This window comes from Myodes glareolus, chromosome 6 (genome assembly GCF_982192425.1).
Source record: "Myodes glareolus chromosome 6, mMyoGla1.1, whole genome shotgun sequence".
In the NCBI taxonomy this organism is placed as follows: domain Eukaryota; kingdom Metazoa; phylum Chordata; class Mammalia; order Rodentia; family Cricetidae; genus Myodes; species Myodes glareolus.
This window is the reverse complement of record NC_142031.1, coordinates 1,233,452-1,260,989: the sequence shown is the minus strand read 5'-3', so window position 1 is coordinate 1,260,989 and position 27,538 is coordinate 1,233,452. Positions and strand designations below refer to the sequence as shown.

General features: G+C 48.2%; 2 protein-coding genes across 11 annotated transcripts in view; both read left to right on the top strand.

The window, feature by feature from the left end:
- Cfap74 (cilia and flagella associated protein 74) overlaps positions 1-646 on the top strand; it is a 64,002-nt gene extending 63,356 nt beyond the window's left edge. For all 4 annotated transcript variants that reach the window (XM_085690182.1, XM_048416857.3, XM_048416842.3 and 1 more), the window contains one exon: positions 73-646. In XM_085690182.1, the coding sequence (XP_085546308.1) occupies positions 73-332 (260 nt within the window). In that variant the 3' untranslated portion in view covers positions 333-646. The remainder of the gene's footprint in view (positions 1-72) is intronic.
- An 18,162-nt stretch (positions 647-18,808) lies between these two features.
- Gnb1 (G protein subunit beta 1) overlaps positions 18,809-27,538 on the top strand; it is a 57,251-nt gene continuing 48,521 nt past the window's right edge. For all 7 annotated transcript variants that reach the window (XM_085690188.1, XM_085690187.1, XM_085690185.1 and 4 more), the window contains exon 1: positions 18,809-18,948. The gene's annotated coding sequence lies outside the window, so the exon portion shown is untranslated. The remainder of the gene's footprint in view (positions 18,949-27,538) is intronic.

The window sequence follows — 27,538 nt, the reverse complement described above, 5'->3', positions numbered from 1 at the left end:
GCCACCATGGGGGTGGTGGACACTGGGGTGAATGCCGAGCCATCTCCACAAACCCACTCTTGTTTCCTGCAGCCTACAGTTCCGTGCAGTACCCACTGGGCATGCGGTTGCCCCTGTCCTTTGGGGAGCCAGACCCTGACTCCATGGTCCCTCCCACCTACAGCTTATATGCTTCCGAGCTGCCACCCTCCTATGATGAGGTTGTGAAGATGACAAAGGCCAGAGAGGAAGCAGTGGCTCCCTCTGGGAAACGTAACTCTCTGCCTGAGGCCTTGGGGCTAGAGACTACTCCAGGGCATCAAGAGCCAGGCCCCAGTGCCCAGCAGCCCTAGCTGTGGCCCTTTGAAAAGGGTAGGAGTTCTTTCTTCTGGAGCCATCAGACCATAGCCTGGATCTGGCACTTAGAACCAAGGACCCCCACCTGTGCCATCCTTCCCCTGGGAAGGCCAGCCATCCAGCACATTGCTGCAGACTCATTGCTATGCAATGCCGGGCCAGCCAGCCTGCCCTGGATTGGCCCCTCCTCCTTACCCCTCCCACCCATCAGTGCCCAGCAGACCCTCAGCCCAGAGGAGCCTGAACCTTGAGAGCTCAAGAGACTGGCAAATCAGTCCTTTGAAGAGAGAATAAAGTTTATGTGAACGTGGTCTCTGTCTTTGTGGAGAAACGACTCTAGCGCCCCCAGGGGTCCAGAGGGCCTGTCAGTGTAGACAGACAGGGCTAGTGGGGGTTCATTTACTCCTTCTGCTGGTGTTCAGAGCCCAGATCTGGACAGCGGGAAAGGCCAAGATCAGAGCGAAATGATCTGAACTATGTGTCCAGGACTGTCCACATATCCTTCTTCAGGCCCAACTCCTTCAAGTCAGGACAGTGAGAAACAGCAGAGTCTGGCTGGAACATTCCATAGATGCAGAGCTGTAGGCAGGGAGGGTGGCAGTGGGCAGCTGATTGCCCGGGCAGACCTCCCACTGACAAGCAACTATGTTACCGGACCAACCTGGCAGACTTTCCTGCCAACTGGCTATAAATCTGGGGGTTGACGGGCAGGTTAGCAGCCTTCCCGACCCAGATGTTTGTTTCCCAGGCTGGTCCATTGCTCACCTTCACAGACAGTAGTTCCGACCCCATCCTGGTCAGTCTCCTTGACTCAGTCTTCGTTTTACTGCGGGTCCCACATCCATTCATGAGCACATACCTGCCAGGGTCTCACACTCACCCATCATCTGCTGATGTCTTTATGGACTGCCCATTTATTCAGGCACCACCAATCTGTAGGCCTAAGGCCTTCTTCACGTATATTCTGGTGTCCTTGTCAAAGCTGCCCTTAGCTGTGGGCTTCCTCATAGTAAGTCCCCATCGGCATCAGGGAGCCATTGCAGTTAAAGAACCCTTTGTCTGCAAAGAATTTTACTGGTCCAGGAACCGAGTTAGAGCTAGGCTAGACTCACTCCTACCCTTTCCCCTCTAGCTGCTTCTCCCTCCCCACTCACGTGCACAGGTGATCATTGCACAGGTGACCAAGGCCCAAGGCTGCTCCCACACCCCACACACCCTGCCAGCCTCGCTCTTGGTGAAGCTGATTCCCAGCAGGCTCACGAGGGGCTCTCACTCTCCAGGCTTCACCTCTCCATTGCCCTCCTCCTCTAACATCGAACAGACACCCTTGTGTTCCTTAATCTGCTCCGCTGAGCCGGGCAGTGGTGGCGCACGCCTTTAATTCCAGCTCTCAGGAGGCAGAGCTAGGTGAATCTTTGTGAGTTTGAACTACAAGAGCTAGTTCCAGGACAGACAAGAGCTCCGTCTGTACAGTCTGTAGGGACACACACAGGTTCCCCAGGAGCTCCCCGTTGCCTTCCTGTCCAGGGGAGGGTAGGAAGTAATACTATCTACTTGGCTACCCTTTGGGGGACATAATTTAAAAGGAGGCCCTAATGTGGAAAAGGCATTCAAGAGCAAGGCGTTGTGTGATGAGCCAGAGGAAGGCGATCGGGTAGGCACACAAGAGCCAGGTAGGGCACAGGCCAGCCTTGTGAGGGACTAAGTCTATGTGACAGACCCTGGGGCCAAAGCAGAAAGAAGACAGCAGATGAGACACGGGAATCCAGCGTGAGGAGACACCCAGTGAGGTCATGGTCAAGGTTCCAGGTAATGGCATCCCTGCCAGCAGGCCACAGGACTAGGAAGACATCCTAGGGAAGAGTATTCCAAGGCACAGCTCAGCATCCAACCCTCACCTCTGCACATCCTTGAAGCAGCAGATCCCCGTGAAAGCCTTCAGAAAGGGATGCTCCACCCTGAGCCTGGTGAAGGAAGGCTACACCTCAGGCTCCCGAGAAGCCCTCACCCTTCGGGTGAATTCTCTGCCTGCAGGCCCTCCCCAGATTCCCACCCCATCCAGGTAGCCCAGCAAAGTTCCACTGGGTGCTGAAACCACCACTGAAGTGACTCCAAGCTGCTTTGGGTAGAACATGCAGAACAGTGGTCCAGCCATGTTTTATCTATGCTCAGCTACCCAGGTCTCCTGGGTACAAGATACAGATTCCAAAGTCTTTTAGGGGTAGGAAATCCTGGTGGCCTTATTTCAGGATAGGTTCAATCTTCCCTACAGGGGCCCTTTCCTGAGCCGTCTCAGGCGGGCATCCCCTACCCCTGAAGATGAGTGCTAAGGGTCAGGAGCAGAGGGGCAGAGACAGGCTGCACCGGCTGTTCCCTTCTTGTGATCAAACTGTGTCCCCACACATGTGAGTGCGCACACACGCACACACTAATGAATAGATAAGTAAAATTTTAAAATGTCATAATTATTTATTTTTAAGTTCAGAGCTGAGGAGATGGTTCAATGGATTAAGAGCACCAAGGTTCTGCTTCAGGGACCTTCACTGAAGGTGGTCACTTACTTGTGAAACTTCTTGCAAGAGGCCCAGACTAACCAGCTAGTTCCGCGTTTGCCTTGGTCTGGCGGCTCTCCCATACTCATGGACCCGGTTCAGATCCCGCTGCCAACACTTGGCAGAATGGCTGAGCAAGTGGCTTAGAGATCCCAGACACCCTGCACAGATGGAGCTGAGTCCCCAGCTTAGAGAAAAACATGGGCACAGAGGCTGGCAAGTTTCCTCCAGGCAATTGGGGGCTAATTGGGGGTTTCTTGGGAAACCTGACGTCCCTTCCACTCAAAACAGCAACGCCAACTCCTAGGGAGTAGCAGGGTACCACAGAAACATTCACTCTGTGCCCACTTACACATTTGAGGTTTTTTTTTCTTCAAATGGTCCTGGACAGACAGGCCTCAGGAGATATCTCCCAATCAGATTTGATGTTTATCAATTTTGAAGAGAACCATATCTTTTTGTTTCGTGTGGAAACAGAGGCATAACCCATCCCCCAATGCATTGTCCAACTTCTATTTTAAGCCAAGACACCCCTAAAGTATCTGGGCTGGTTTACTTTAGCAGGCCCTTCCACATGCCAATGCCATTAGCTTTCAAAAAATTCAAAATTGCCAGGCAGCGGTGATGCACACCTTTAACCCCAGCACTCAGGAAGCAAAGGCAGGTGGATCTCTGTGAGTTCGAGGTCAGACTGGACTACAGAGTGAGTACCAGGACAGGCTCCAAAACTACAGAGAAACCCTGTCTTGAAAAACAAAACAAAACAAAAATTAAAAGTTAACAAAGCACCACGTAAGGCCCAAATTCCCTGTGTTATATTATTTTCCATCCTTACGTGGCTTATGTTTTCATATTACTTTATTTTCTCTTTAAAATATTTAATTTTTTATATGACCTTCTATATCCGTTTTCTTTTTTTTTTTTTCTTTTAGCGTCTAAGCACATTTTAAAGCATGTCTGCCTGTTGAGAGGTTTTTTTGTCCTGTCTGAATCTGTCTTTACTGAGCAACTGCAGTGTTCTCTGATAGCGTGACACAGTCTTAAACCAGACATGGCACGGGTGCACATCCCTGTGTGCTGCCAAGCACCAGCCTGCCTGAGAGACTGCAGGACTAGGAAGCTACATCCAGCTCCTTGTCCAGAGCTTTTCTTAGCTTTCTCAAGCCCTATGTTTGGATATTCAAGCCTCACACATTGGGGGCCATTTATAAGGAGTCTTTGTCCTGCCAGTCAACTCCCAAATAACAACACAGAGACTTATAATCATGAAAGCTCAGCCTAAGCTCAGGCTTGTCCCACTAGCTCTTACAACTTAAATTAACTCATTCAGCTTTTTATTTCCTTTTATTGTTTTATAACTTTAAGATTTCTTTATTTTATGTGAGTGCTCTATCTGCATGTATGACCTTATGTCAGAAGAGGGCATCAGATCCCACTATAGATGGTTGTGAGTCACCGTGTGGTTGCTGGGAATTGAACGCAGGACCTCTGGAAGAGAAGCCAGTGCTCTTAACCACTGAGCCATCTCTCCAGCTCCCAATCCAGCTTTTTATTACACCAATCACAGTGAAACATTTTCACACAGCTTACAAATATCCTACAACAGACCGTTGCTCACACTGTGAATAACAGACTCAGCTTTCCGCATCTTCTGACAGAGCTTGGTTGGCTACAGCCCTGATGCTCTGAATTCCTGGTGAATTCATGATTTACACTCAAACTTTCCTTCCCTGGAGCTGAGGACCTTCAACCTCTGCCCCTGCCCCCACACACAAAGTCATCAAGGCATGGGAGCCTAGGATAACCATCCAGTAAGTCTCAGTCACTTTAATTGACACAGAGACCATTTGGATTATAAGTTATCCTTCTCAGATCTGTGATGGTGTTGATGGGCTAACTGTAGCTTTACCAGTTTCACGGCCGCAGGGAAAGCAACTCCTCCTGCCTGGCCAGTCCATCTCATACGTAAAAATCAGGCCTCGGTTGTTTCTAGAGCTACCAGGTCTCCAGCTGAGGAAGGCAGACAGTTTACCTTGCTGGCAGACTTCACACTAAAAGACACACTATTCCTTTATTTAAAGGAACTTGCTTTGCAATGGTTGCTCTCAATAATCAATCATTTGTGCCTCGTGGTAAATGACTGGATAAAGGAAAAAGTTTAAAGTTTCTGCCGCGAGGGTCTGTGAGAGCGGTTTAGAGCACATAGAGCAAGTTGTGAAGGCCTAAGAAGGTGATTTAAGGTAATTAAACAACAAAACCTGTTTCAGATTTCTTTTCTTCTTGCTACTTCAAAGGTTCAATTTTGACATTAATCAGTGGAGTTCTTATAAGCCCTATAAAGCCCTGACTACTATTATCATAAGTACAAAACTTTAAATTTCCTTGGTTGTCTTCTAAGTACAGACTTAAAAGTACTTCTCAGTCATGCTAAGAACATCTCTGTACATCCAACCCTTTGGAAAGGGTGTTCCTGCTTTGAACCGAGAGTCCTCTTTCGGGTCCTCAAGCTTTTCTAGGACTCAAAGACTCGAGTCTGCTGCTGCTTCTACATTGTGGATTTCAGTGCAGATTACGAACAACGGTGATGCTAATGTGTCTAAAACTTCTATCCCTTTCTGTGAACTGGAAAAATTCATGTAAGCTTCAGGGAGTTCTGAGACTTGGAGCCATCTGTCACAGATCAAATGAACTCCAGATAAGTACTCCTGTCAATCAACAGCCTAAGTTACCCTGCCTACTGCCTGTCCTCTGGTCTTGGGACTCCTCCACTCCCCTTAATGACTAGAACCACAGATGTTTTACGTGTACACCCAACAAGATTTTCTCCTAAACTCCTTAATTTACCTTTTGTCCCTAGTCTACATCTGTCCAGCAGATTTCCAATCAACAGTAGACTACAAATGGCTCCAAATACGCCAGTCTTAGCTGCTTCTGAAGAGATTTCTGACCAGCTGAACCTCTGTGTCCCAGACTGCTCCAAAGTGGTCAGCCCCAAGTAGTCCTACAGAATCTGGGCAGTGAGCAAAACAGATGTGCCCAGCCTGCACTCCTCTCTCCCCTCTGAATCTGGCCAACATTCTAGTCTTCCTGCCCCACTCAGCGATGCCCCGGTTTCAGCCAAGAAGCAATTACAGAAGAGATTACACTCCTTATCATCAACAAAAAGACTGAATGTCAAGTCCCAAAGAAACCCAGGACAAATCTCAGTACCAGCGGCTTCTCCCTGCCTTTCTCACTCCATCCCCCACCCTAAACCTCTCCATCCCAGAAACTGGGCTTTGTCTCCCTTCCCTCAGCTTCTCCTTCCTATAGAAACCTGCCAGTTAGCCATGTACTTTCTCTGTCTTCTGCTCTTGGCTCCTGGATGACTCATTCTTGGCCTCTCTGCCCTTTTTCTTCCCCTCTTCTCTTCCTCTTGCTTCCCCCCCACACACACACACACACAACATGGTGTGGTCAATGAAAAAGGTCACATATAAAGGTCATGATAAAGACCAAGTCTGGACCCTTCCAGATGCCTCTGGCTATATTCTTCCTTATTTCTACAATAAAACCCTTCTCTTACACCATATCTAGGAGTGATCATCTCCTCATTTTCATTCAATGTGAATTTTTTTGGTTCCCCTGCTCTCCACCTCTTGACTGCTGGGATTTCAGGCTTTGTCACCAGGCCACCTAGAATTTTCCCCTCTGGTTTGGACTGCTGAGTTGGAAGCCGGCGCGTGCTAGAACAAGTGTACCACACGCACCAAGATCTGGTAGTCAAGGTCAGCACCTAAGAGGCTAAGCGGGACGTGCAGGACAGTCCACCCAGGCCCCGCCCTGACACTGACTGACGCTGGTCAATCAATCAGGCTACGCCCCTTCCCCGCTCCCACTTTTAGTCCCACCTCCTTTACGTAGCTCAACCGGCCCGGAAGTGGCACCGCCCAGCGTTCGGAAGTTCCGCGTGTTCCCACCAGGAGGCGCTCGAGCACCGCTCACAACCCCGTGCGGAGGCTCGGATCTTGGAACTGAGCTTGGACTGGAGACCAGGGGTGGGGCGCTCTCTGTTTTCGAAACGCTGTCTTGTTCCAGCTTTCACAATTGCAAAGAACAAAAATAGACACGAATTCCATCCCAGCCACCTGGTAAGCTGACGACAGCTATAGTCCTGCAGGTGCAGACGCTAACTCTGAAAGAACTCTAACCCGAGTCTGCAGGAGCCAAACTTCCTGACTAAAAATCCCTGCAAAGGGCCTTCTACAGCCTGGTGGAGCTGCGTTCCCACCAGGCGACCCAACAGACCTGGACCTAGTCGATGGATCGGCCCCTGCACTCCCTGCTCTGTCCAGCCCCAGCTTGGCTCAGGCTCAGCTGAGCAGTCTAAGTAAGGCCCTGGTTTCTACGATGGGACAGGAAAGGACTCGCTCATGTTCATTCCAGTCATAAGTGTGCAGTAGAGCCATTTTGTTCAAAGGCATTGAGAGCACAGACTGCGCTGCTCATAAAGTTCAGTGCACCGGTCACCGGACTAGAAGAGGCCTTTGCATCTGTCAGGGAGCTCGGTCCTGTCTACATCTCTACGGTATGGAGGGAAACTGAGGCTGGGGCATCTTTGCAGAGCTCTGGCCTGAGAGGCAACATCCACAAGCCATGGTGGGCAGATGAGGCAGCAGCGGGCAGACAGGACCCAGCAGCAGGACCCAGCAGGACCCCAGGAACACCTAGTCGTTGTTGAATCAAAGACCTCCCCTCCTACTGTTCCTACCACAGGCTGGAGAGTTTCATATATATTTTCTCTTAGATGTCAAGGATAGGCCAGGAGGAACTGGTGGACACCTTTAATCCCAAGACTCAGGAGCCAGAGGAAGGTGGATCTCTGAGTTCAGGGTACTCCTGGTGTACTCCTGGTCTACAGAGTGAGTTTCAGTGCAGCCAACGCTACATAGAGAAACCCTGTCTTAAAACAACAAGACTGACTCACATAGCCCCAAATGGTAGACTAGGTGTAGAGGCACACATCTTCAATCCCAGCACTTCAGAGGCGTAGGCTGACTGCTCTCCGTGTGCTCCAAGCCAGCCAAGTCTACATAGTGAGGTCCTGTCTCAAAATAATAGGAAGAAGAAGAAGGAGAAGGAGAAGAAGAAGAAGAAGAAGAAGAAGAAGAAGAAGAAGAAAGAGGAGGAGGAGGAGGAGGAGGAGGAGGAGGAGGAGGAGGAGAAGTATAGCTGGGTGGTGGTTGCATGTGACTTTAATCCCAGCATTAGTAAGGCAGAGGCAGGCAGATTTCTGAGTTTTAGGCCAGACAGGTCTACAGAGCAGGTTCCAGGACATCTAGGGTTACACAGAGAAACCCTGCCTTGAAAAACTAATAATAATAATGATAAATAATTATATTAAAAAAAGTAAAATTTCAGAGAGTGATAGAAGGGCAAACGAGGCAAAATAGGAGACCCTTAGAAGTCTGATCTAGTCTAAAGGGCCTATCCCAGTGGATTTAGGGCAAGCCTAGACCTGAGCCCCTGGGGCCTTACAGCAGGGCCCAGGCCATCTCCCAGGGACGTCATGAAGAAAAGCTCCGGAGCCCTGGCTCCCTTCATGGTCTCCTATGCTGGTTTTCAGAAACACTTAGCACCTTTGGCCCAGCCTCCTCAGGAAGGCAGCTGAATGCATGGACCGTTCTGGCTCTAGGAGGCACACCCACAGCTGGAGACCAAACACCTCCTCAAGGCCCACACCAACAGTTCTCCCAAACAATAGCCCTGTGCACAGCCTGGATCCCCGGCTTGCCCTCGAGCCCTGCCTCTCCCTGTTGCCTCTTTCGGGCAAACCTTGCATCATCTCCCAGGTGACAGGCGGCTAAAACTACAGGGAAAAGATTCTAGACAAACAGCTCTTGGATCCCAGAGGCCCAGTCAGGAGGAAGCTGTCCCTGCAGGACCCAGGTTCTGCCTTGGATGTGTGGGCTGAGCCCCAGGGCTGCTGCTCTGGGACTTGAGGCTTAGCATTGGGATGTCTCTGCAGAAGGCTGCTACCTGCTTCTTGCCTTGGGGCTTGCGCAATGGGGCCCAGGGCCCAGCCTGAGTGTGAAGTATGACTATGTGGCTTAGATGGTAGCAGAGTGGCTCTGGGTGAGGAGGCTATTTAGAGACCCCTTCATCCCTGCCCCTGAGAAACTCAGGATGCTTACCATCACTTCAAAAGGTGTTAATGCTAAATAAGCGTTCTCACTAGGGTCCTAAGTCAGAGGCCTGGGACAATGCCATTGGTATGACAGGCAGACTCATATATAAGGTAAAGGTCAGCTGGCCTAAGGAAGAAGCATGAAGGCCCAGAGCTTCAGCCCTACACCCGGGGCAGGGAGGGGACAGAAAGAAAGGCCTGGTCCTTCCCACTCCAGATCGGAAGACTGACTTCACACTTAGCATGGGCCACTGGGAAATCAAGAGGCCAGCAGGATAGAAAGGATAGAAATGTGGATGCACTCAAGAGGCTGAGCAATCGTGAGCTCAAAGCCTGCTTAGGCTACATAAGATCCTGTCTCAAAAATAATTTTTAATTAAAAAAGTGATGATGCATCCTTTAATGCCAGTACTTGGAGGGCAGAGGCAAATGGATAAATGTGAATGTGAGGCTCTTCTGGTCTACATAGCAAGTTCCAGGACAGCCAGTGAATACAGTAAGACCCTGTCTGAAAAAAGACAAAACTAAAATAAGTTTAAAATAAAGAAATAAAAATAAAAGAGCCGGGCATGTTAGTGCATACCTTTAATCCCAGCACTCAGGAGGCAGAGGCAGGTGGATCTCTGTGAATCCTGGACCAGCCTGGTCTACAGAGTGAGTTTCAAGACAGTCAGAGCTACATTGTGACGCACTGTCTCAAAACAAAGGAGTAAAGACTACCAAATGAGAGGAAATCTTTTTCTATCAATGATGTCTTCGGTAATAAGGATGTTACAAACTCCCCATATTAGCTTGGGCTACATTAGATCTGCCTCAAAGTCAGAACCAAAGAAGAAAGCCCCTCCCCAAACAATAGCAACGAAATGTGTTGAGGGATTATTTACTTATTTATTTATTATTTATTTAGATTTTTTGAGACAGGGTTTCTCTGTGTAACAGTACTGACTGTCCTGGAACTCACTCTGTAAACCAGGATGGCCTGGAACTCATGGAGTACCACCAGCCTCTCCTCCCAAGAACTGGGATTAAAAGTGTGTGCCACACCGCCCGGCAGGGATCATTTTTGAGATAGAGTCTAACTCTATAACCCAGGCTGACCCAGAACTCACTTTATAGCCCAGGGTAGCTATGAGCTGACAGAAATCCTCTTGCCGCACCCTCCCAAGTGTTGAGATGATAATCACGAATCACTTACCCACACATTGGTTTTTTGGGATATTTGTTTATTTGTTTGTTTTGTTTTTCGAGACAGGGGTTCTTAGTATAGCCCTGACTGTCCCAGAACCCAAGCTGTAAACCAGGTTGGCCTCTTACTCAAAAGATTCTCCTGCCTCTGCCTCCCAAGGGCTGGGATTAAAAGCATGCATCACTCACACCTGGCTACATTTTCTGGGATATTTATACCAGATTTACTTATAATAGCCAAAACTTGGAAACAATCCAAATATCTATTGATGTATAACTAAAACATGGCATGTGTGAACAATAGCATACTGTTCATCTGTAAAAGGACTGAAGTACTGACAGATGTACAGCGTGTAGAAACTGAGAACTGTCTTGTGGTAGCTAGATTTGAGGCCACAAATGTAGGATTCCACTTTGGTTAGATTCACAGAAGATGGAAACAGCAGTATTTTCCATCTAGGAGACAAAGATCCTGGGATTAGGGATAGTGGGTGTGCAGCCCTGAGGATGGCTTCAATGATGATGGATGGGGGGGACGGTGGGACAAGCCTGTGCGCTGCCCTTAGGAGTTCAAGGTCATCCATGACTTCATAGTGAGTTAGAGGCCAGCCTTGGATACATGAGACATTCTCTCAAAAAAATAAATAAAGTATAATTTGTAAAACAGTACATTATGTCGTGTTTTTCACATTTTTATTTTAATTTTTATTCTATTCTATGTGTGTGGGTATTTTGCATATATGTCTGTCTATACACCATGTGCATGTCTGGTGCCCACAGAGGCCAGAGAAGGGTGTTGGTTTCCCCTGGAAGTGGCTTTACAGGAGGTTATGAACCACCATGTGAGTGCTGAGAATCACACCTAGGTCCTCTGGAAGAGTAGCCAGTGCTATAGTCAATGCTTACAGCTGCTGAGCCCTCTCTCCATCCCTTTCTACGTTAAAGAAGAAAATAAAGTCACAGACAAGGACGAGGTCCACGTTGGGGAACTGAGAGTCACTAGAAATAATTTAGTGGTCTCCCTTCTGATTAAGTCCATGAGAGGCATGTGGAGGTTCTTTGTGGAGACCTTCCTCCCTGGAACTGAGCAGGGGAGTGGTGAGGGGAACAAGTGGGAAGGGCTTGGGTTCATCGAGACTAGGAGGCTGCAACCCATTCCCTTCCTAAGAAGGGTCAATCTGGCAGTCTGGGTGTCTTTCTGTTAGGAAGGATGTGACCCAGAGATCTTTAGCCTCAGGGAAATCTAGGACTGCGTGAACAGAAAGCACTGTGGCCAGAGCCGTGCCTGGTGGGGACCCTGGGCCCATTGTACTTCATGTTAGCTCCCTGCACCCTTTGCTGACTGGGAGCCTTGTTCCCAGAGGCCAGTGAAGGCTTGCAGATGGCCCGCCTCCCCTGCCCAGTCAGTGGAAATGGCCCTCATGGCGCTCTGTGTTGTCTGGTCCAGCGACCTCTGCTAGTTCCTAGGTGTAGAAGGGCTCTTCCAGGTACCTGTCCTATCTTTAGCTGTTCCATACCGGGTGGGGACCAGCAGGTTGTGAACAGGAGTCTGGGAAACCTTCAGTGCCAGCTGCTCTCCTGTGGCCCCTTAGCCAGCGCCTTCAGGAGCCTGTCTCCACGGAAACGTTGGCAGCCTGCCCCACTGCTGCTGACACAGGTGTGAGATGTTTACTTGGCAGGTGCTGGAAGAGCTTGGTCTTAGGGTAGTGAGTCCCAGGGTGCCATCTGCTGGGAGATGGGTTCCCAGGATGTCATGAACTCCCTTCCCCAGGGAAGGTCTTAGGCAGAGGAACTGGAGGCCGGAGGCCTGCACCTAGCGTCTCAGAGTCTGGGTTGCTCCTTTGCCCTAGACAGGCTATCATGACCACAGGGTCCACATCAGGTTCCTGGGTCCAGTCTGGCCAATAGTATATGCGCGTTCCTGTACATGGGCCCCAGGATCCCCTTCCTGAGCATGCTGGGGTCTGTAGATAGCACTTTGTAGAGGAAGGAGAGGTTTTGGCCAGGGAGTCACAAGATGCCTTAGAGCTCTGAGCTGCCTCTGAACCAATCTGCCTCACCAAGCCACCCATCAGGCCTCTCATCTCTGGACACTGAGGCCTGTGCCTGACATCCCTATTCACTGAAGTCCTCTCTCCGTGTGTCCATCAGAGTCTGGGTATAGTCCTCTGTAAGTCTCAACCTCTGGGACATTCATTCTCTCTCACAGAGTACACACCCAGGGTATGGCCACCAGTTGTACCCTCAGGCCAGAACCTGTGACCTGCGGGAAGTGATGGAAGCTCAAGAAAACAACTGGGGCCTTTGCCTAAGTTGATTTTCCAGATTGGGCAAGAAATAGGACTGTTGGGAAGGAAATAGGACTTAGGGAGCAACGATTGCCCCAGATTTAACAGAGATCCTGCCCCAAGAGATGCTTTAGAGGGTGTCTAGGGGCAGGGTTGGGGCTCCAAGCTTGGGGAGGGGAGCCCTAGCTTGCTTAATTAGGTAGAAGTGAGCAGTACAGTGATCCTGGAACTGTGTTTCTTTCAGTTGTCCCTCCAGCACTAACTAGACATTCTGACAAGTCAGTGTCCAGAGCTACCCTAATGCCTGCATTTTGTTCAGGGCTCTAAGATCAGCAATCAAAGCAGGAGACACCAGGAAAATTGATCTTTAGCTGTGAGTCCCACGAACAACAGAGCCTCTTCTTTAGGTGTAGCTCAACTGCTGTCCAAAATCTGAAGTTTATGTTTTCTTTTGGTTTTGATTACGTTTTATGTGCATTGATGTTTTGCCCGCATATATGTCTGCAAGGGAATCAGATCCACTGGAGCTTGAGTTACAGACAGTTTTGAGCTGCCATGTGGGTGTTGGGAATTGAACCTGGGTCCTCTGGAAGGGTAGCCAATGCTCTTAACTGCTGAGCCTTTTCTTCAGTGCCTTTGTTTTGATTTTTTTTTAATATTTATTTATTTATTTATTTATTTATTTATTATGTATACAATATTCTTTCTGCGTGTATGCCTGAAGTCCAGAAGAGGGCACCAGATCTCATTACAGGTGGTTGTGAGCCACCATGTGGTTGCTGGGAATTGAACTCAGGACCTTTGGAAGAGCAGGAAATGCTCTTAACCACTGAGCCATCTCTCCAGCCCCCTTGATTTTTTTTTTAAGACAGGGACTCACCTGGTAGTTATGATGGCCTGAAACTTACTATGTAAACCAGGCTGAACTTGAATTCATAACAATTCTCCTGTCCAGGCCACTTGAGTCCTAGGATTATAAGGATATACTACCATGCATGCTCAAAATCCTAGTTTTAGCTGAAAGACTGGTTGTGGGGGAAGGATGCCTATGAAGTTTCTTCCTCTTTTGAGCAACCAGCATTTTCCCTCTTGCCTGGAGACAGGTAACAGCCCCATCCTTTGTTCTGGAAACTGTGTCATCTAAACAGAGATACTAATGGTAGCCTCCAGCTTTCTGCCACCAGGGCCCCTTGAAATCTAAATGAAGCCCTCAGTGTCTTCTTTTCACAGACACTGCAGATGCTTCTGAATACTGTGGTCCTAAACTGGAGTGGCCAGAAGGCAGAGTCCACAGTAGCAATTTCCTTATCAGACAGAGAGAGACTCCACACAGAGGACCAAAGGAATGGGTTGGAATGGAGCCCCAACAGCTTCACAGAACTCCTGGATCCTGTTAGACCCAAAGCCCAGATGTCTGTTCTGAAACTATCTACCAAGTCTGTCAATTGCTTCTTTTCATTCAGGATGATTTAAGCTTGGATGCTTGTTGGCTTGACTCTCACTCTTTCAACCTGTACGTTTGGGCTCCTATTCTTTCAGCTCATGGTTGCCTCCTGCATTAGAGAAGGTTATGTTTAAATGAAGATGGCGTCGGAGAGCTCCTTTCTTAGGTTTCATGGCACCCGAACCATGATCAAGAGGTTCACACATACAGCTTGGAGTGATGTCCTCCACACATCTCTGAGAGAAAAGCTTCTTTCCAGGAAGGCGCCTGCCACTGCTGGCCACATCAGGCCTTTGCTGAAGGTCTGAACAGTACACTCATGTCATGGACAACAAGGAACCATCTGTCCTCTCCCCAGGTTTCTGTCTCACTCAAGTGGAAGAGACACAGGCTTACCCGCCTTTATCCTTCACCTCAGACCTGCGACTTCTATTTTACGTATTATTGGAGGAGGGCAAGCACATGCCACAGCACGCGTGTGGAAGTCAGAGGACGCCTTTACAGAGTTTTTCTTTCCACCTTTACGTGGGTCCCAAGGATTGAATTTGGGATGTCAGGTTTGTGTGGCAGGCACTTCTACCTACTGAGCCATCTGGCCAGCACTTTATTTTATTTTTGAGACAATATCTCTCTATGAAGCCCAGGCTGGCCTCAAACTAGATTTAGCCTCCTGAGTGATGAAACTGCCATCATGCCGGGCTTACTGGACACTTTTTTCTTTTTTTTTTAAACTTTATTTTGAGATAGGGGTTTTCTGTGTGACAGCCCCAGATGTCCTGAAACTCACTTTGTAGACAAGGCTGGCCTCAAACTCACAGAGGTATGCCTGCCTCTGGCTCCCAAGTGTTGGGCTTAAAGGTGTGTGCCACCACCATCCGACATCACCGGGTACTTTTTGACATCCCTTCTATTTCTGTCTACTTTTGGTGCCCTGCATACAGGATGTCTGGTTTGTGATCAGAAGGATCAGGGTTAGAAGCATGGTACGACAAATCGGCACAGAACCAATCCGCCATGAGATTGGGAGGGGACCAACAGTACTTCAAGCATGCTGGCCAGTTTGCAAAGGCTACCCACTCTGCTCCCTCCATGTCCCCTCCTTGGGGGTAGATGTGCCACTGGGGGTCAGGACTGTGAGCTGCCCAGGCCATGTCCACGTCGCCACAACAGAGATGGGCACTCATAAGTATGTTTAGGGGGTGAAAGAGGTATGAGGGTCTCCTCAAGAGCCATGGCCCTGTTCTTTCTCCAAAGCCTGACTTTGGAAGCCCATAGGAACTAATTAGCACTTTCTTCCTTGTTACCTACATTCTGAGTCCCTGGGCACCATCACGTGTCCCTCCTCTCTTTCCTTCCTCTTCTCAGTGCTCTGGGGTGTGGAGGCAGGGGCAGGCCACAGTCTCACTTACTGGAAGTGATGATGGAATAGCTGTGTGGTGGAAAAAACTTGGACAGTGCTCAGCAGGACAAGGACGATGCCCCGAGGGCCCGAATCCGGGCCGTCACAAAGGGACTTTACTGGTCACTATTCTGCCCTTTTACCAGATCAGAAAATCTAGAAATGTCCCTTGCTGTTTCAAGCTTCTTCAAAGCCTGGCTGGAGCAAGGCACCAGGGCACTGCCTTGCTCTGGGTCCCGGTCACATGCCTAGATTGTTTGAATAATTCAGATTTAAGAAGACCTACTTTCCTGTTAGGCCATTTCCTGCTAAAGAGCAGGTGGGGGAGGGGCGTTTGAATTATACATCCATGCTCCCTAGGTTTTTAGAGAAGCCTGGGCACCGAGCCAGTCCCTGGGCAGCGCTTCCACCCTGGAGCCCTGCTTAGCTCTGCAGCCACTGCTGATGGAGACCTGGGCTGGTCACATCTGACTGGGTGTGGCTATGGACTTGCCAGCTGATTTCTGAGATGTTTCCGGAGAAGGGAGTGTGCCTGGAAAATCAGGAGAGGCCTGGACTCTGGGCTGTAAGCAGGGATCCCTCAAATTTTTGACAACTGTCGAGAGAGCTGGGCAACAGTGTGGGAACCAAAAAACACATGAACCTGGGCTGAAGTCCATGGATGAAACAGGAGGCTTCAGAACCCCTGGAATACAAGAGGGAAGGCTAGCTTCTTATCTTCAGGGCAGGGCACTGGCTGTTAGCTGAAGCAAGCTGGAGAATGACCAAGGTCCAGGGACAGAGGTCCCTGTTGCCTGGGGAGTGCACATATGGGGGGGGCAGTGAGGCCACAGGGCAGCCTGAAGCTTCAGCTGGGGATCTGAGAATCAGGGGTCAGCCCTTCCCCCCTTTCTTCCTTCCTTCCCCTCAACTTTGCCCCTCACACCCTGTCCATAAACACATAAATGATGACTTCAGTCAGTGTTGTGCGGCAAGTTCCAGGGAAGGCTCTGCCCCACCCTGATCACAGATCACATGGAAGTACAGAGGCTGAAGCAGGAAGACCCCAGATTCTAGTCTAGCCTGGGCTGCAGAGCAAGATGTCGCTAAAACAACAGTTCAACCATGTCAACCATGCCAGGGCTCAGGGTCCTCGTAAGGGACCTTGTTCGTGGGCTGCCAATAAGTGGGAGCAGGGAAGAGACAACTTATGAAACAGGGGAGCCCCAGAGGCTAACCTCTGAAGGGCTCAGTCAGTTCCCTCCCTGCCCCCATCTTCACTTAGGAGACTTAAAAGCAGCTGAGGGGCTCATGGCAGCCTGGAAGACTCTGTAGAGACAACTGGCCTTGTATACTTTGTAGCGATAACTGGCCTTGTATGTACTTTGGGTTACTTGCTTCTGTCCATTTCCCTTCTATACCACTTCTTCCTTCCTCTCTCTCTTCCTCTTCTCGTTTCTACTTTAAGTCATTCACCCAGGCCGGTCTCGAAGGGTGGGCATCAGGCCTGCTGGAGTCTGATGACGGCCTTAGAATGTGAGAGCACCGTCAATACCCCGAAGCCTTGACCCTCTCTGGTTTTCTATTAGACTGCACTCCATGCTGCAACCCTTCTCTGCAGGAACCTGGGGCGCAGATGTCTCCGGGTTACCCAGTTGTTCACGTTCCTCTAGCTTCACCCTTTTTTGGACCAGCAGTGACTAGTGGAGACCTTATCCCTCCCATCTCTTCCCAGGTACAGCTCTGGTTGCTGAGTCTTGACCCTCACTTAAAACTCAGAATGCCATTTACTTTTTCCCAGACCATAAATACCCACCCCACCCAACCCCACCCCGCCAGGATCCTCTGTGGGTGGGGTGGTTGCTGTGGGTGAGGAAGTCTTCACGGGAGTCACAATGAAATAGGAAAAAGAGCTGGGCAAGACGGCTGGGAATAGGCCACTTTTGAGAAATGAAGTTGGCAATGGTTGTTCTTTTAGGACTGGACTGGTAGGCACTTGGGAGCATCTGCACAGAAGCGGCAAAGGCCGGCCTTCACAAAGTTATGGAATAGACTCCCTCTCAAGAGATGGAGTCACAAGAGACAAAGGAGAGGACTGGGGGGCAAAGCACAAGATGATCCTGGACTCTACTGGAAGAGGGTGGGGTGATGGAGCTGTCACTGGCGTCCAGTAAAAGAGCCACTCAAATGAGCCATTTGAGTGAACATTAAGCCAGGTTCAGCTTGGCTGGAGTGAAGTACATAGAGGCCTGGGGGTAAGAGGGTAGGATGATAAGCAATGATCGTTACAGTGGAGATACCTGGAAACAAGTCCCTTACTCTCAAAGCAGAAGGTCACTGACTTGAAGGAAGAGAATATGAAGAAGCCCTGCAGTGTTTTGGAGAGATCAGTACACTTAGTGTGCTCAAGAAAAACAGTCACAAATGTCCACATGACTGTTTATATGTACATACATGTTTTCGTGTATATATGTGTTCTCCCTCAGGCTGTCTGCTCAGCCCGCTAAAAGTAATGGCACCTTAGTAGCAAGGAATCCCCAGCACCTGAATCCTCACTTCTATTGCCCACTATTGCTAGGGCTCTTGAAATAAGGTCTCAGTTCAGGGCTGACACAGAAAAGGCCTGTGAGCAAAGTGATAGGGACATTTCTATGGCCTGGCAGGAAGCATCCGGAGCAAGGAGCAGGGAGGAAGGTGTGAAGACCACCCACCCAAAGGCTGCTACAAGAAGAAACAGACTAGGGAGGAAGAGGTAGACCTGGCTGCAAGGTGCACAAGAGACAACAAGAATGGAGACTATGAAGTGTGAAGCAGAAAGCCTCCTCAGCAGCAAGCGGGGCGAGGTGCCATTGCCAGGTCCCAGGCTGTGGTTTAAAAGAGGCTAGCGCAGGCCTGGAGGAAGAAGTACAGAGACTATTTTGGAAAGGACAGAAAGGGAGTGAAGAAGTCAGTGTGGCAGGAGTCGTGTTAGCCCAGGGTGGCTGGTAAAAGAGGCAAGACGGACTGAATGGCATGTCTTACAGATTCTTGGGGTTATTCTCGACAACCTTCCTGTGCCATCTGGCTACCCTTGCCCAGGCTAGGCCCCGTTAGGCTGCTTGCCCACGCCCTCCGGCCCTCCCGGGCTGGACACACAGGCGGAACACACCACTCTCTGGCTTGGGGCGCGTGGTATCGGAACCTAAATCAGCAATCTAGAACCCGATGCTACCGAGAGCGATCTGCAGGAAGGCCACCCTACTCGAAGACCCTCGAGCAGGACCACGGCGCCTTTAAGCCGCTCGCGCACGCGCAGGGCCGAGGAGGGCGGGGCAGAAAGCGCGGCACGCGCACGCCGTCGGTGCGCGGTGACGCGACGTGGGGTTTCCCGAGGCTGCAGGCAGGGGCCGCCGCGCCCATCCTGATGGCTGGAGGCGTCTGAGGGGCGGACGGCGACGGCGGCGGCGGCGGCGGTGGCGGGCGCGGGCGGCGAGGGCAGCGGGGCTGGAACTGGAACAGCCGCCGCGCGGACCCGACCAGCCTCGCCGGCTCCTGCCCGCAGGCCGCGAGCGCGACGACCGGGTCGATCAGGCGGCGGCGTGGGCGCCAGACTGGGCGAGGTGAGCGTGGCCCCGGTCTGCGAGTGGCGTCGGCCCTTGGCTGGGCCGAGCCTGGCCGGGCCAGGCCGAGCCTTGCGGCTCTTCTTCCCGCCCGAGGGGGGGGTGTCATCGTCCGCCCGAGTCATCACGCCCTTCAGGGTGGGGCCGGCGGGGACCGCAATCGCTGGGTGGGCGGCCGGGCCTGGGTCCCGGGTCCCGGATTGGTTGGGGCGGAGCCGCCTAGGCCGGGATGAGGACCGGGCTGGGGTCTTGCGCTTAAGGCCCCATCCGTGATGTGAGACAGTGGCCGGTGTCCTGGGCTTCAGGGTGGATCCCGAGCTACGGCGACTGGGGTAGGGCTACTAGGTTCGAGGCTGGATCCCGGATGCGGGACTGGGTCTGGGGTCTTGGGTTCAAGGCCGGACCGAGTGTCCAGATTCGGTTTCCAAATCCGTGATCCTGGAATCGAGGCTGCGGTGGAGTGGTCTCGGCCGTGGTGCCGGAATCCGGCGGTGGTCCTGAGTTTTAAAAAGCGGAGCGGGATGCTGGATCATGGCCCGGGTCGTGGGTTCGAACCTGGGCGGGGCGGCCTAGGCCGGGATGAAAAGGGCGCCCCGCAGGCGCTTCTTCTCGAGGCCAGGTCCCCGCGGGAACAAAAGCCGAGCTCTGCCCTCCCGACCGCGCCTTCCTGCGGGGTGTGGGACTCATCAGGGCCGCGCGGGGAGCGGCCGCGGGGCGGGTCTCCCGGATACCGCGATCACCCCTGCTCGGTGCGGGCCTGCTGCCTACCGTGGTTCCCGACTCCCCAGGTTCCCGATGTTCCCGGCCCCAGGCGCCCGCGAATGAATGGGCGCCGCGTCCGGCCGCCGCGACAAGATGGCGATGCCCGCCTTTGTCAGCTAGGACCGCGCCGGCCATCGCCGGGGCTGAAAACAAAGGCCGGCCCTGGCAGCCACGGCCGGGGTAGAAGAGAAAAGCGCCGGGGTCCTAGGTTCTCTTGGACGCCACTGTGCAGGGAGGGGGCGTCCTGCCCAGAGCCCTCACCGGGTGGTCTAGCCTAACCGTGTCTCCGTAGCCTCGATTTCCCCTGGGGAACTGCAGCTTGGCTTTTGACCTTTTGATACATTTGAACATGTTTTTCTCCGGGTTTTTTAAACGTCACGTTTAGCATCCCCCAAGTAACATCCCTATATGTTCCCAGTTCATCTTTACAGAGGTTATGTCAGGATTTTTATTTTGAGAGAATTAGTGGAATTTATAATGAAATATATTAACGGGGCTTGTGTGTAATACTGAAATTTCAGGAAACTCGTAGTGTTTGTTAGTTCTTTTGTTATGTTTCGGCCTGATAGCAGCAAGCAAGCATTTTTGTGTGGTTAAATAGCCTGTGAGATTGACTATTAACTAAGAAAATATGTAGATGATCTTTCATGATTAGCAAATAAATGGCAGTGTTAATCTTGTGAAAAGTTCTTCACTGTCGAGACTGAATATGGTTTTCAGAGAAAGCATTGATCAGTTTCTAAATAGCTTTGTCTTTTTTTTTAAACCGGTCTTTATTTGAAAATAAGGATTTTAGTTCTATGCTAAAATCTGGATTCTTCTCGAAGGTACTTCATACTGCAAAAAGAAAATGAAGGAGGAGTTCCCTTTCTCCTTATACTGGGTGTTTGGCCGGGGATGAAAGTGTGAAGACAGGCATTGAGCCTCTAGACAACAGAACTAGGTTCTGGCGTGGTTTGACTTAAGGAAGACCGACTTTGCTGACAGACACGTACAGGAATGTTAGTGCCGCTGGGAAGGCCAGTCTCTCCATGGGGAGGAGGCTAGGCCAAAGGTGTAGTAGGGTCCTGTCTGCATTTTATTTCACTGCTACAGTGTGCAGTCTTTCTTAGAAGATGAGAGTCTGGAAAGTCAGAAGTAGGTTATCTGAGGCTGTGTGCTCATACCTGCTGCTTGGCTCCTAGGTGTACAGATGCCCGGTTTCAGGATTGTATTTCATCTGATGGATTCTTGCAAGGATCTTTTTATGCAGGAGATTGAACATGGAACTTCGACGTCTTCCATGAATTTAACCGCGGGACACAAACAGTTCTTATGTAGTACCTGAGCTGACATTAAAGCTATGTTTATTTCACCAGAGTAGAGCAGAGTGCCCCTTAAGCACACTTTTTAAAAAGGCTTCTCTTTGTTTGGTAGCCTTAGTTATGTCTGATTTAGGGGACTAGGTAAATTTCCTTAGATTTAAAAGGTTGCAGAATAAAGAAGATGTGGTGGTGTGTCCTCTAATCTCAGCACTCTGGATGCTGAGGCAAGAGGATCAGTGCAAGTTGGAGCAGCCTGGGTTACCTCCTGACCAGCCTTGTCAAAAAACACTCACATTTTCCCACATCTGGGAAGGCTGGTTTCAGAGGTTTATCCAGGTGGATTTGAACCAAATCACTGGAGAAACAGACTGACTTAGAGAAGATAATCTCTCAGAAGAGTGGTGCACAGATTAGTGTGGCTTTGTTAGTTTAAGTTAAAAAATACTGAGTTGGGAGTTATGTACTCAGTACCAAGCCTGAGGACCTAAGTTAAATCCCTGGGTCCCCCATGGGGAAAAGAAGAATGCACATATTTTGTATAATTTAAGAAAACCTATTTGATGCTCCTGGAAAAGTTAACACCTTTAAATGTAGTCTTGAGAAAGTCCTTGAGCCTTCAGGGCTCTTTCTCTGCACCCACTACAGTTGGCTGTGTGGCCAGTGCTCACCTATAGTGAGCCACAGTGATTTGTTTTAGAAGTGGTATCTGCAGTTATTAGTTTGTTCATTGGATTGTTTTTCTTTGCCCAAGAGATTTGGCTCATGTCAGTCATTAAATTGGATTAAATTCTTTATGTGGGCTTTGGCTTTAGCATTAGTGGATTGGTAATAGATATTCTCAGTTTTATTATCTGGGCTTGACCATATGGTGTGCCTTCCCCCCATCTCGCTCTAGTTTTTTAAAGACCATTTCACTCTGTGACCCACGCTGTCCTGGTATTCATTATGTAGTCCAGGCTGGTCTCTAACCTCTGCTGATCCTTCTTCCTCAGCCTTCCAAGTGCTGGGATTCAGGCATTGAACCATCATAAGTCTCATAAGACAAGGGACAAAATTTTTAGACTTGTGAGGTGTTTTTTTAATTTTTAAAATTATTTTAATATTTACTATTTTATGTATTTAATATTTTAAATATTAATATTTAATATTTGAATATTTTGCCTGCATGTAAGACTAGGATTACATAAAATGGTTCTAAGCTTTATTTAATTGAGTTCATTCTGCTAATCATAGAAGGTTATTACAAGATAATATTTAGTTCCTGTAGAGGCCAGAAGGCTGAGTTGTGTTACAGATGGTTGTGAACTACCATGTAGGAACTGGGAATAAAACCCAAGTCTTCTACAAGAGCAACAAGTGCCCTTGGTGACTGAGCCAGCTCTCGCACCCCTTTTTATTTTTATTTTTATTCTTATTTCTATTTTTTTTGGCAGTTTGAGACTGTCTTTCTACATAGCCTTGGCTGTCCTAGAATTCACTATATAGACTAGGCTGGCCTCGAACTCAAAGATCCACCTGCCTCTGCCTCCCAAGTACTGGGATTAAAGGTGTGCACCACCACTTCTTAATTCTTAATAATAATTTTAATTCTGATTTCAGGAGTAGATGGTTTGGCCCTCTAAGGTCATTTGCTACTCAGAAAGTGAGGCCAGGCTAGGCTACATAGATAGAACCGTTTGAATAATTTCAGGTTTGCATTTGGGTGTTTGTTTTGTTTTCCAAGACAGGACTCACTGTGTTGCTCAAGGGATCCTCACCCTTGCGATTTTCCAAGTGCTAGTATTGCAGTCTTCCTAGAGCTGTGCTTAAGAGTATTTCCAAGTGCTAGTATTGCAGTCTTCCTAGAGCTGTGCTTAAGAGTATTTATAGAAGTTATGAAGTAGAAGTTCAGTTAAATGGTTGGTTTAGTGAATATTGAACAAGAGGAAAAAAGAACAGACTTAGTTTACAAAACTAAAATGTTTAATAGCGATGGGAAAATGGTTCTATGATCTTGTATGGATGTGTATGTGAAGAGAGGATGTACCATGTTAACTGTTCTGGAATAAGAATTTTAAAAACTTGAATTTTTTTGCATAACTTATTTCAGAGATACAGACTCTGTAGCCACTGGAGTTGGTCACTGGGTAAGAGGACTGCTAACTGCTCTTTAACCTCCTTGTGTAGGGAGTTCTGTTGATCCCCTGGTGCTACTGCTGGCTTCTAATGACAGACTTTCTCTTTTATAGAACACAGTTGCCTTTCCTTTTTTTAAAGACTTAATAACAATAACAGTATTTAGTGATTTTTCTTCTTTAGTGGGGGTGGATTGTTTTCAAGACAGGATTTCTCTGTATAGTCCTGGGACTCAACTGTACATTGATTGGGCTGGCCGCAAACTCAGATCCGCCTGCCTCTGCCTCCTGGGTGCCAGGATTAAAGGTGTGCGCCACCTTTGCCCGGTGTGTGCATCACCTTTAATTGTACTCAGGACCCCTGGAAAAGTAGCCTATGTTCTTAACCTCTGAGCTATCTCTCCAGCCTGTGATTTGTTTTCTTAAATCAGAATTTTTTTTGTTTTTGTTTTGACTTTGCTTTTTCGAGACAGGGTTTCTCTGTGTAACAGACTAGGATGGCCTCTGCCTCCCAAGTGCTGATATTAAGCAGTCCACTGCCACCTGCCTGAAATCAGAAGTTATAGAGCCATTTCTAAAATCTCTGCGATTTAAAAGACTGGGATTACATAAAATGGTTCTAAGCATTATTTAGTTGAAAGCATTATTTGGTTGAGTTCTTCCTTGTATTTATATAACGGTTACTAGATATAAAGATAATATTTAGTAGTCTCAGTTTTATAATGTATTTTATCAAGAGGGGAAGAGAATGTGTATATTAGCTATAAGACTGTTAGAGTGAGAACAGCAGCATGAATGAAACATGCTTATTACCTGTAGGTAGTTGTGTGGGATGTGGGGATTATAAAATACAGTTCCTACAAGAAATATAGATGCTCATCTGCTCATCTACTTGTCTGTTGGTTGATATTCTCTTTCCTTTGTTATTAATTAATTAATTAACTTGTTTTTTTTTTGAGACAGCGTTTCCCTGTGTAGCTTTGGAGCCTTATTCTGGAATTTGCTCTGCAGACCGGACTGGCCTTGAACTCAGATCCGCCTGCCTCTGCCTGCTGAGTGCTGGAATTAAAGGCATGCGGCATCACTGCCTGGCTAATTTATTTAATATTTCTTTTCCTTTTCTTCCTATTTTTTTCCTTTTTTTGTTTTTTGTTTTGCAAGACAGGGTTTCTCTGTAGTCTTGGCACTTGCTTTGTAGACCAGGCTGGCCTTGACCTCACAAATCATGGAGATCTGCTTGCTACTGCCTCCCAACTGCTGTTATTAAAGGTGTGTACTAGCATGTCTGGTATATTTAATATTTCAAATGTTTGCTCAGCGCCTTTTCTGAGTCCTGAGGACAAAGTGTGGGAGCCTGACGAGTAGGAACAATGGAGGTCAGTGGTTCTCAGGGATACCTAACCACCCAGTTCTAGACTTGGTGAAGTCTCTGAAATAAGTTTGAGGTGTGGGGCAGAGGAGAGGAGATGGTGTTTTTCATGCAGCAAACAGCAGCTGGATTCCATTATCCACCTTTTTTTCAGCACTGGAGCAATGTCTGGCACATAATAAGCATGCAATAATTACTTTTCTGTGGCCAGAAATTCTCCCGGGGAGAAGTAGATAAAGAAAGATCAGAGTCTTGTGGAAAATGTGAACTTTGATCCAGAGGGCTCCAACAGGCCTTTGAAGGGTTTGAGTAGGTTGGCTAGAGAGGGACAGCACCTGGGCCTGTAGCATTCTCAGAGCAGAGGGGAGGAGTAAAGCTGGTGATCAGTGGGGGTTCTGTCCTGGGTGCCTGCCTGGTGGGGGAGATAATGACTTTGGTTTGTGCATCTTCACATACTGCTCCACAGATACATCACAGTCCTTGAACATTCTCTTGTTCTGTGGAGACCCTCACAAGTGTGTTTACAGAGTTCGTTCACCATTAGGAGCCTCTCACCACAGGACCTTCCTGAACCCCAGGCTCCATAGCCTGATGTTGAGCTTCCCACGAGTTAGTTCTAAGCTTCTGGAAGGATACACAGCTTTACTCAAGCATCACTAGCTCCTGAAAAGTACACGATAGATATTTGTTGAATCAGTGGCTTCTTAGGCCTTTGGGAGTTATTAGCATTTTGATGGTGATTGGAGCCTTGGGATCAGTGCTTACTCTGACCTTCAAATCTTAGTGTAATCTGTAAACTCTTAGCAGTTTCTGAAACCCTCTTTAGGGTCTCTTAAGTTAAAGTTACTTGTAATCGTATGAATATTTTATTTGACTTACGGCTGTGTTAGATTTGCACTGGTGGCAAATAAAACTGCTAACTGCTTAACACAGATCAAGGCTGTGGTACAAACTAGGTCATTTTTATAGCATTCGGGTTAGTCACTGATTAATCTTTAGATTCAGGAGGCAGAGGCAGGCAGATCTCTGAGTTTGAGACAAGCCTGTCTAATAGTGAGATCCAGGTTAACCAGGACTTTAAAAAATCATTAATCTTTTACATGTATTATTTTCTAGTTTTTTGAAATGAAGTCTTGCCTTATACCCCAGGCTGGCCTTTTTTGACTAGTTATGGTGAAACATGCCTTTCTTGTTTTGTTTTGTGGGTTTTTTCCCCCCGTAGGCCGGCCGGGCTTCTCTGTGTAGCCCTATCTGTCCTGGAACTCACTCTATAGACCAGGCTGGGTTTGAACTCCAGAGATCCGCCTGCCTCTGCCTCCTGAGTGCTGGGATTAAAGGTGTGCACCACCAACCTGGCTCCAGGCCTTTTGAAAACCAGGCCTTTGATGAACTGTCAAAAATCGGTTCTGTTATTCTAACTCTTGACTGCCCATCTATCCCTTTACTGTCCCATGACAGAATGGGAAGGGAGGCATTGTGCAGCCGAGCTAAAGAACTGTAGCTGTTCAAACACGGATATTGGCAGAAAACTTCTCAAAAATTAACAGTGAACCAGATACTTAAAATAACTTGAGTATGGATGGCAGTAATAAATAGAAACACTGAGGGTTTCTATTTTATAATAAGATAGAACAATAGACTAGAAATACATAGAAATAGTATAAATAAAATACTAATAGAATATTTATAGAATAATAATAGAAGTATTATAAGTAGAAATAAATAGAAAATCTCAGATTGCTCAGTGGTTAAGAACAGTGACTTCTCTGCCAGAAGACCCAGGTTTTATTCTCAGCACCCACATAGAGGCTCAACAATCATCTGTAACTTCAATTCTGGGCATCTTCTTCTGGTCTCTGAGGGCGTGCATATGGTACACAGATAATACATGCAGGCAAAACATCTATATACATGAAATGAAATTTTTTTAAAGAAATAGATGATTTGAAACAGAAATAGAGATTTTTGTTCCTGCCATCATGACAGACAGTATCCAGTATTTAAAGGGTGTGTGTGTTTTACTGGAATGAAACCCCAGGTCTCGTGTATGCTAGCAAGTATTCTACCACTAAGGTATACATTTTCAGTCTTGAGGATAGTGTGCCTTGCTTTTGACACTAAGTGGGTAATTCTAGTGAAATGGTTTTTATTAATTATAGATGAAGCATTGTCTACATTTGAAATACCTCCTTGTATCAGTTAACTTTCACTTCCCAAATGACGTGTACATGATGCTATGAACTCACAAATGGATAAAAGATCTATTCATGGCATGAACTGGAGTAAAATGATTTGATGAAACTACTTGAAAAATTGTCAGTTTCAGAGTCCACATTAGAACTACCCTTTCAGAAACTGACCACTTGGGGACATAGTGTAGCTCGTAGAATAGATGTCCTGCCTCAGAAACAAGGTTGGAGCTCATGCAATGTCTTAGCAGGTGAAGACACTACGAAAGTCTGATAACTGGCATTATGTCCTCAGGACCCATGTAGAGACAGATGGAGATAAATGGTTTTACAGAGTTATCCTCTGGCCTCTACATGTATGCTGTGGCAATACATGCCTCCTCCCATGTGAATAAATAGTTTAAAACCCGAATAGTAGCACATGGACCAGTGAGAACCCGCCTGAGGCCATCAAGCCCCCTTAATTAGAATGTATAACTTTATTTTTCCTTCTGTTTTTCAAGACAGGGTTTCTCTATGTAACAGCTCTGGCTGTCCTAGAAGTCTCTTTGTAGACCAGGCTGGCCTCGAACTCACATAGATCGCCTGCCTCTGCCTCCCAAGTGCTGTGACTAAAGGCGTGTGCCACCATCACCCAGCTAGAATGTATAACTTTAGCAGTGTTGAAAAATTTATGCAGGACATGGTGGTGTGTTTGTAATCTCGTAGTTGGGAGGTAGAGGAAGGAGGATCATAGTTTAGTGCCTTCAGCTACATAGCAAGATTGAAGCTGTTGTAGGCTATAACAGCCTATTCTACAAACCTCTGCCAAAAGCAAAAACCAAAACCCACCCACATCATGAAGCAGTGACT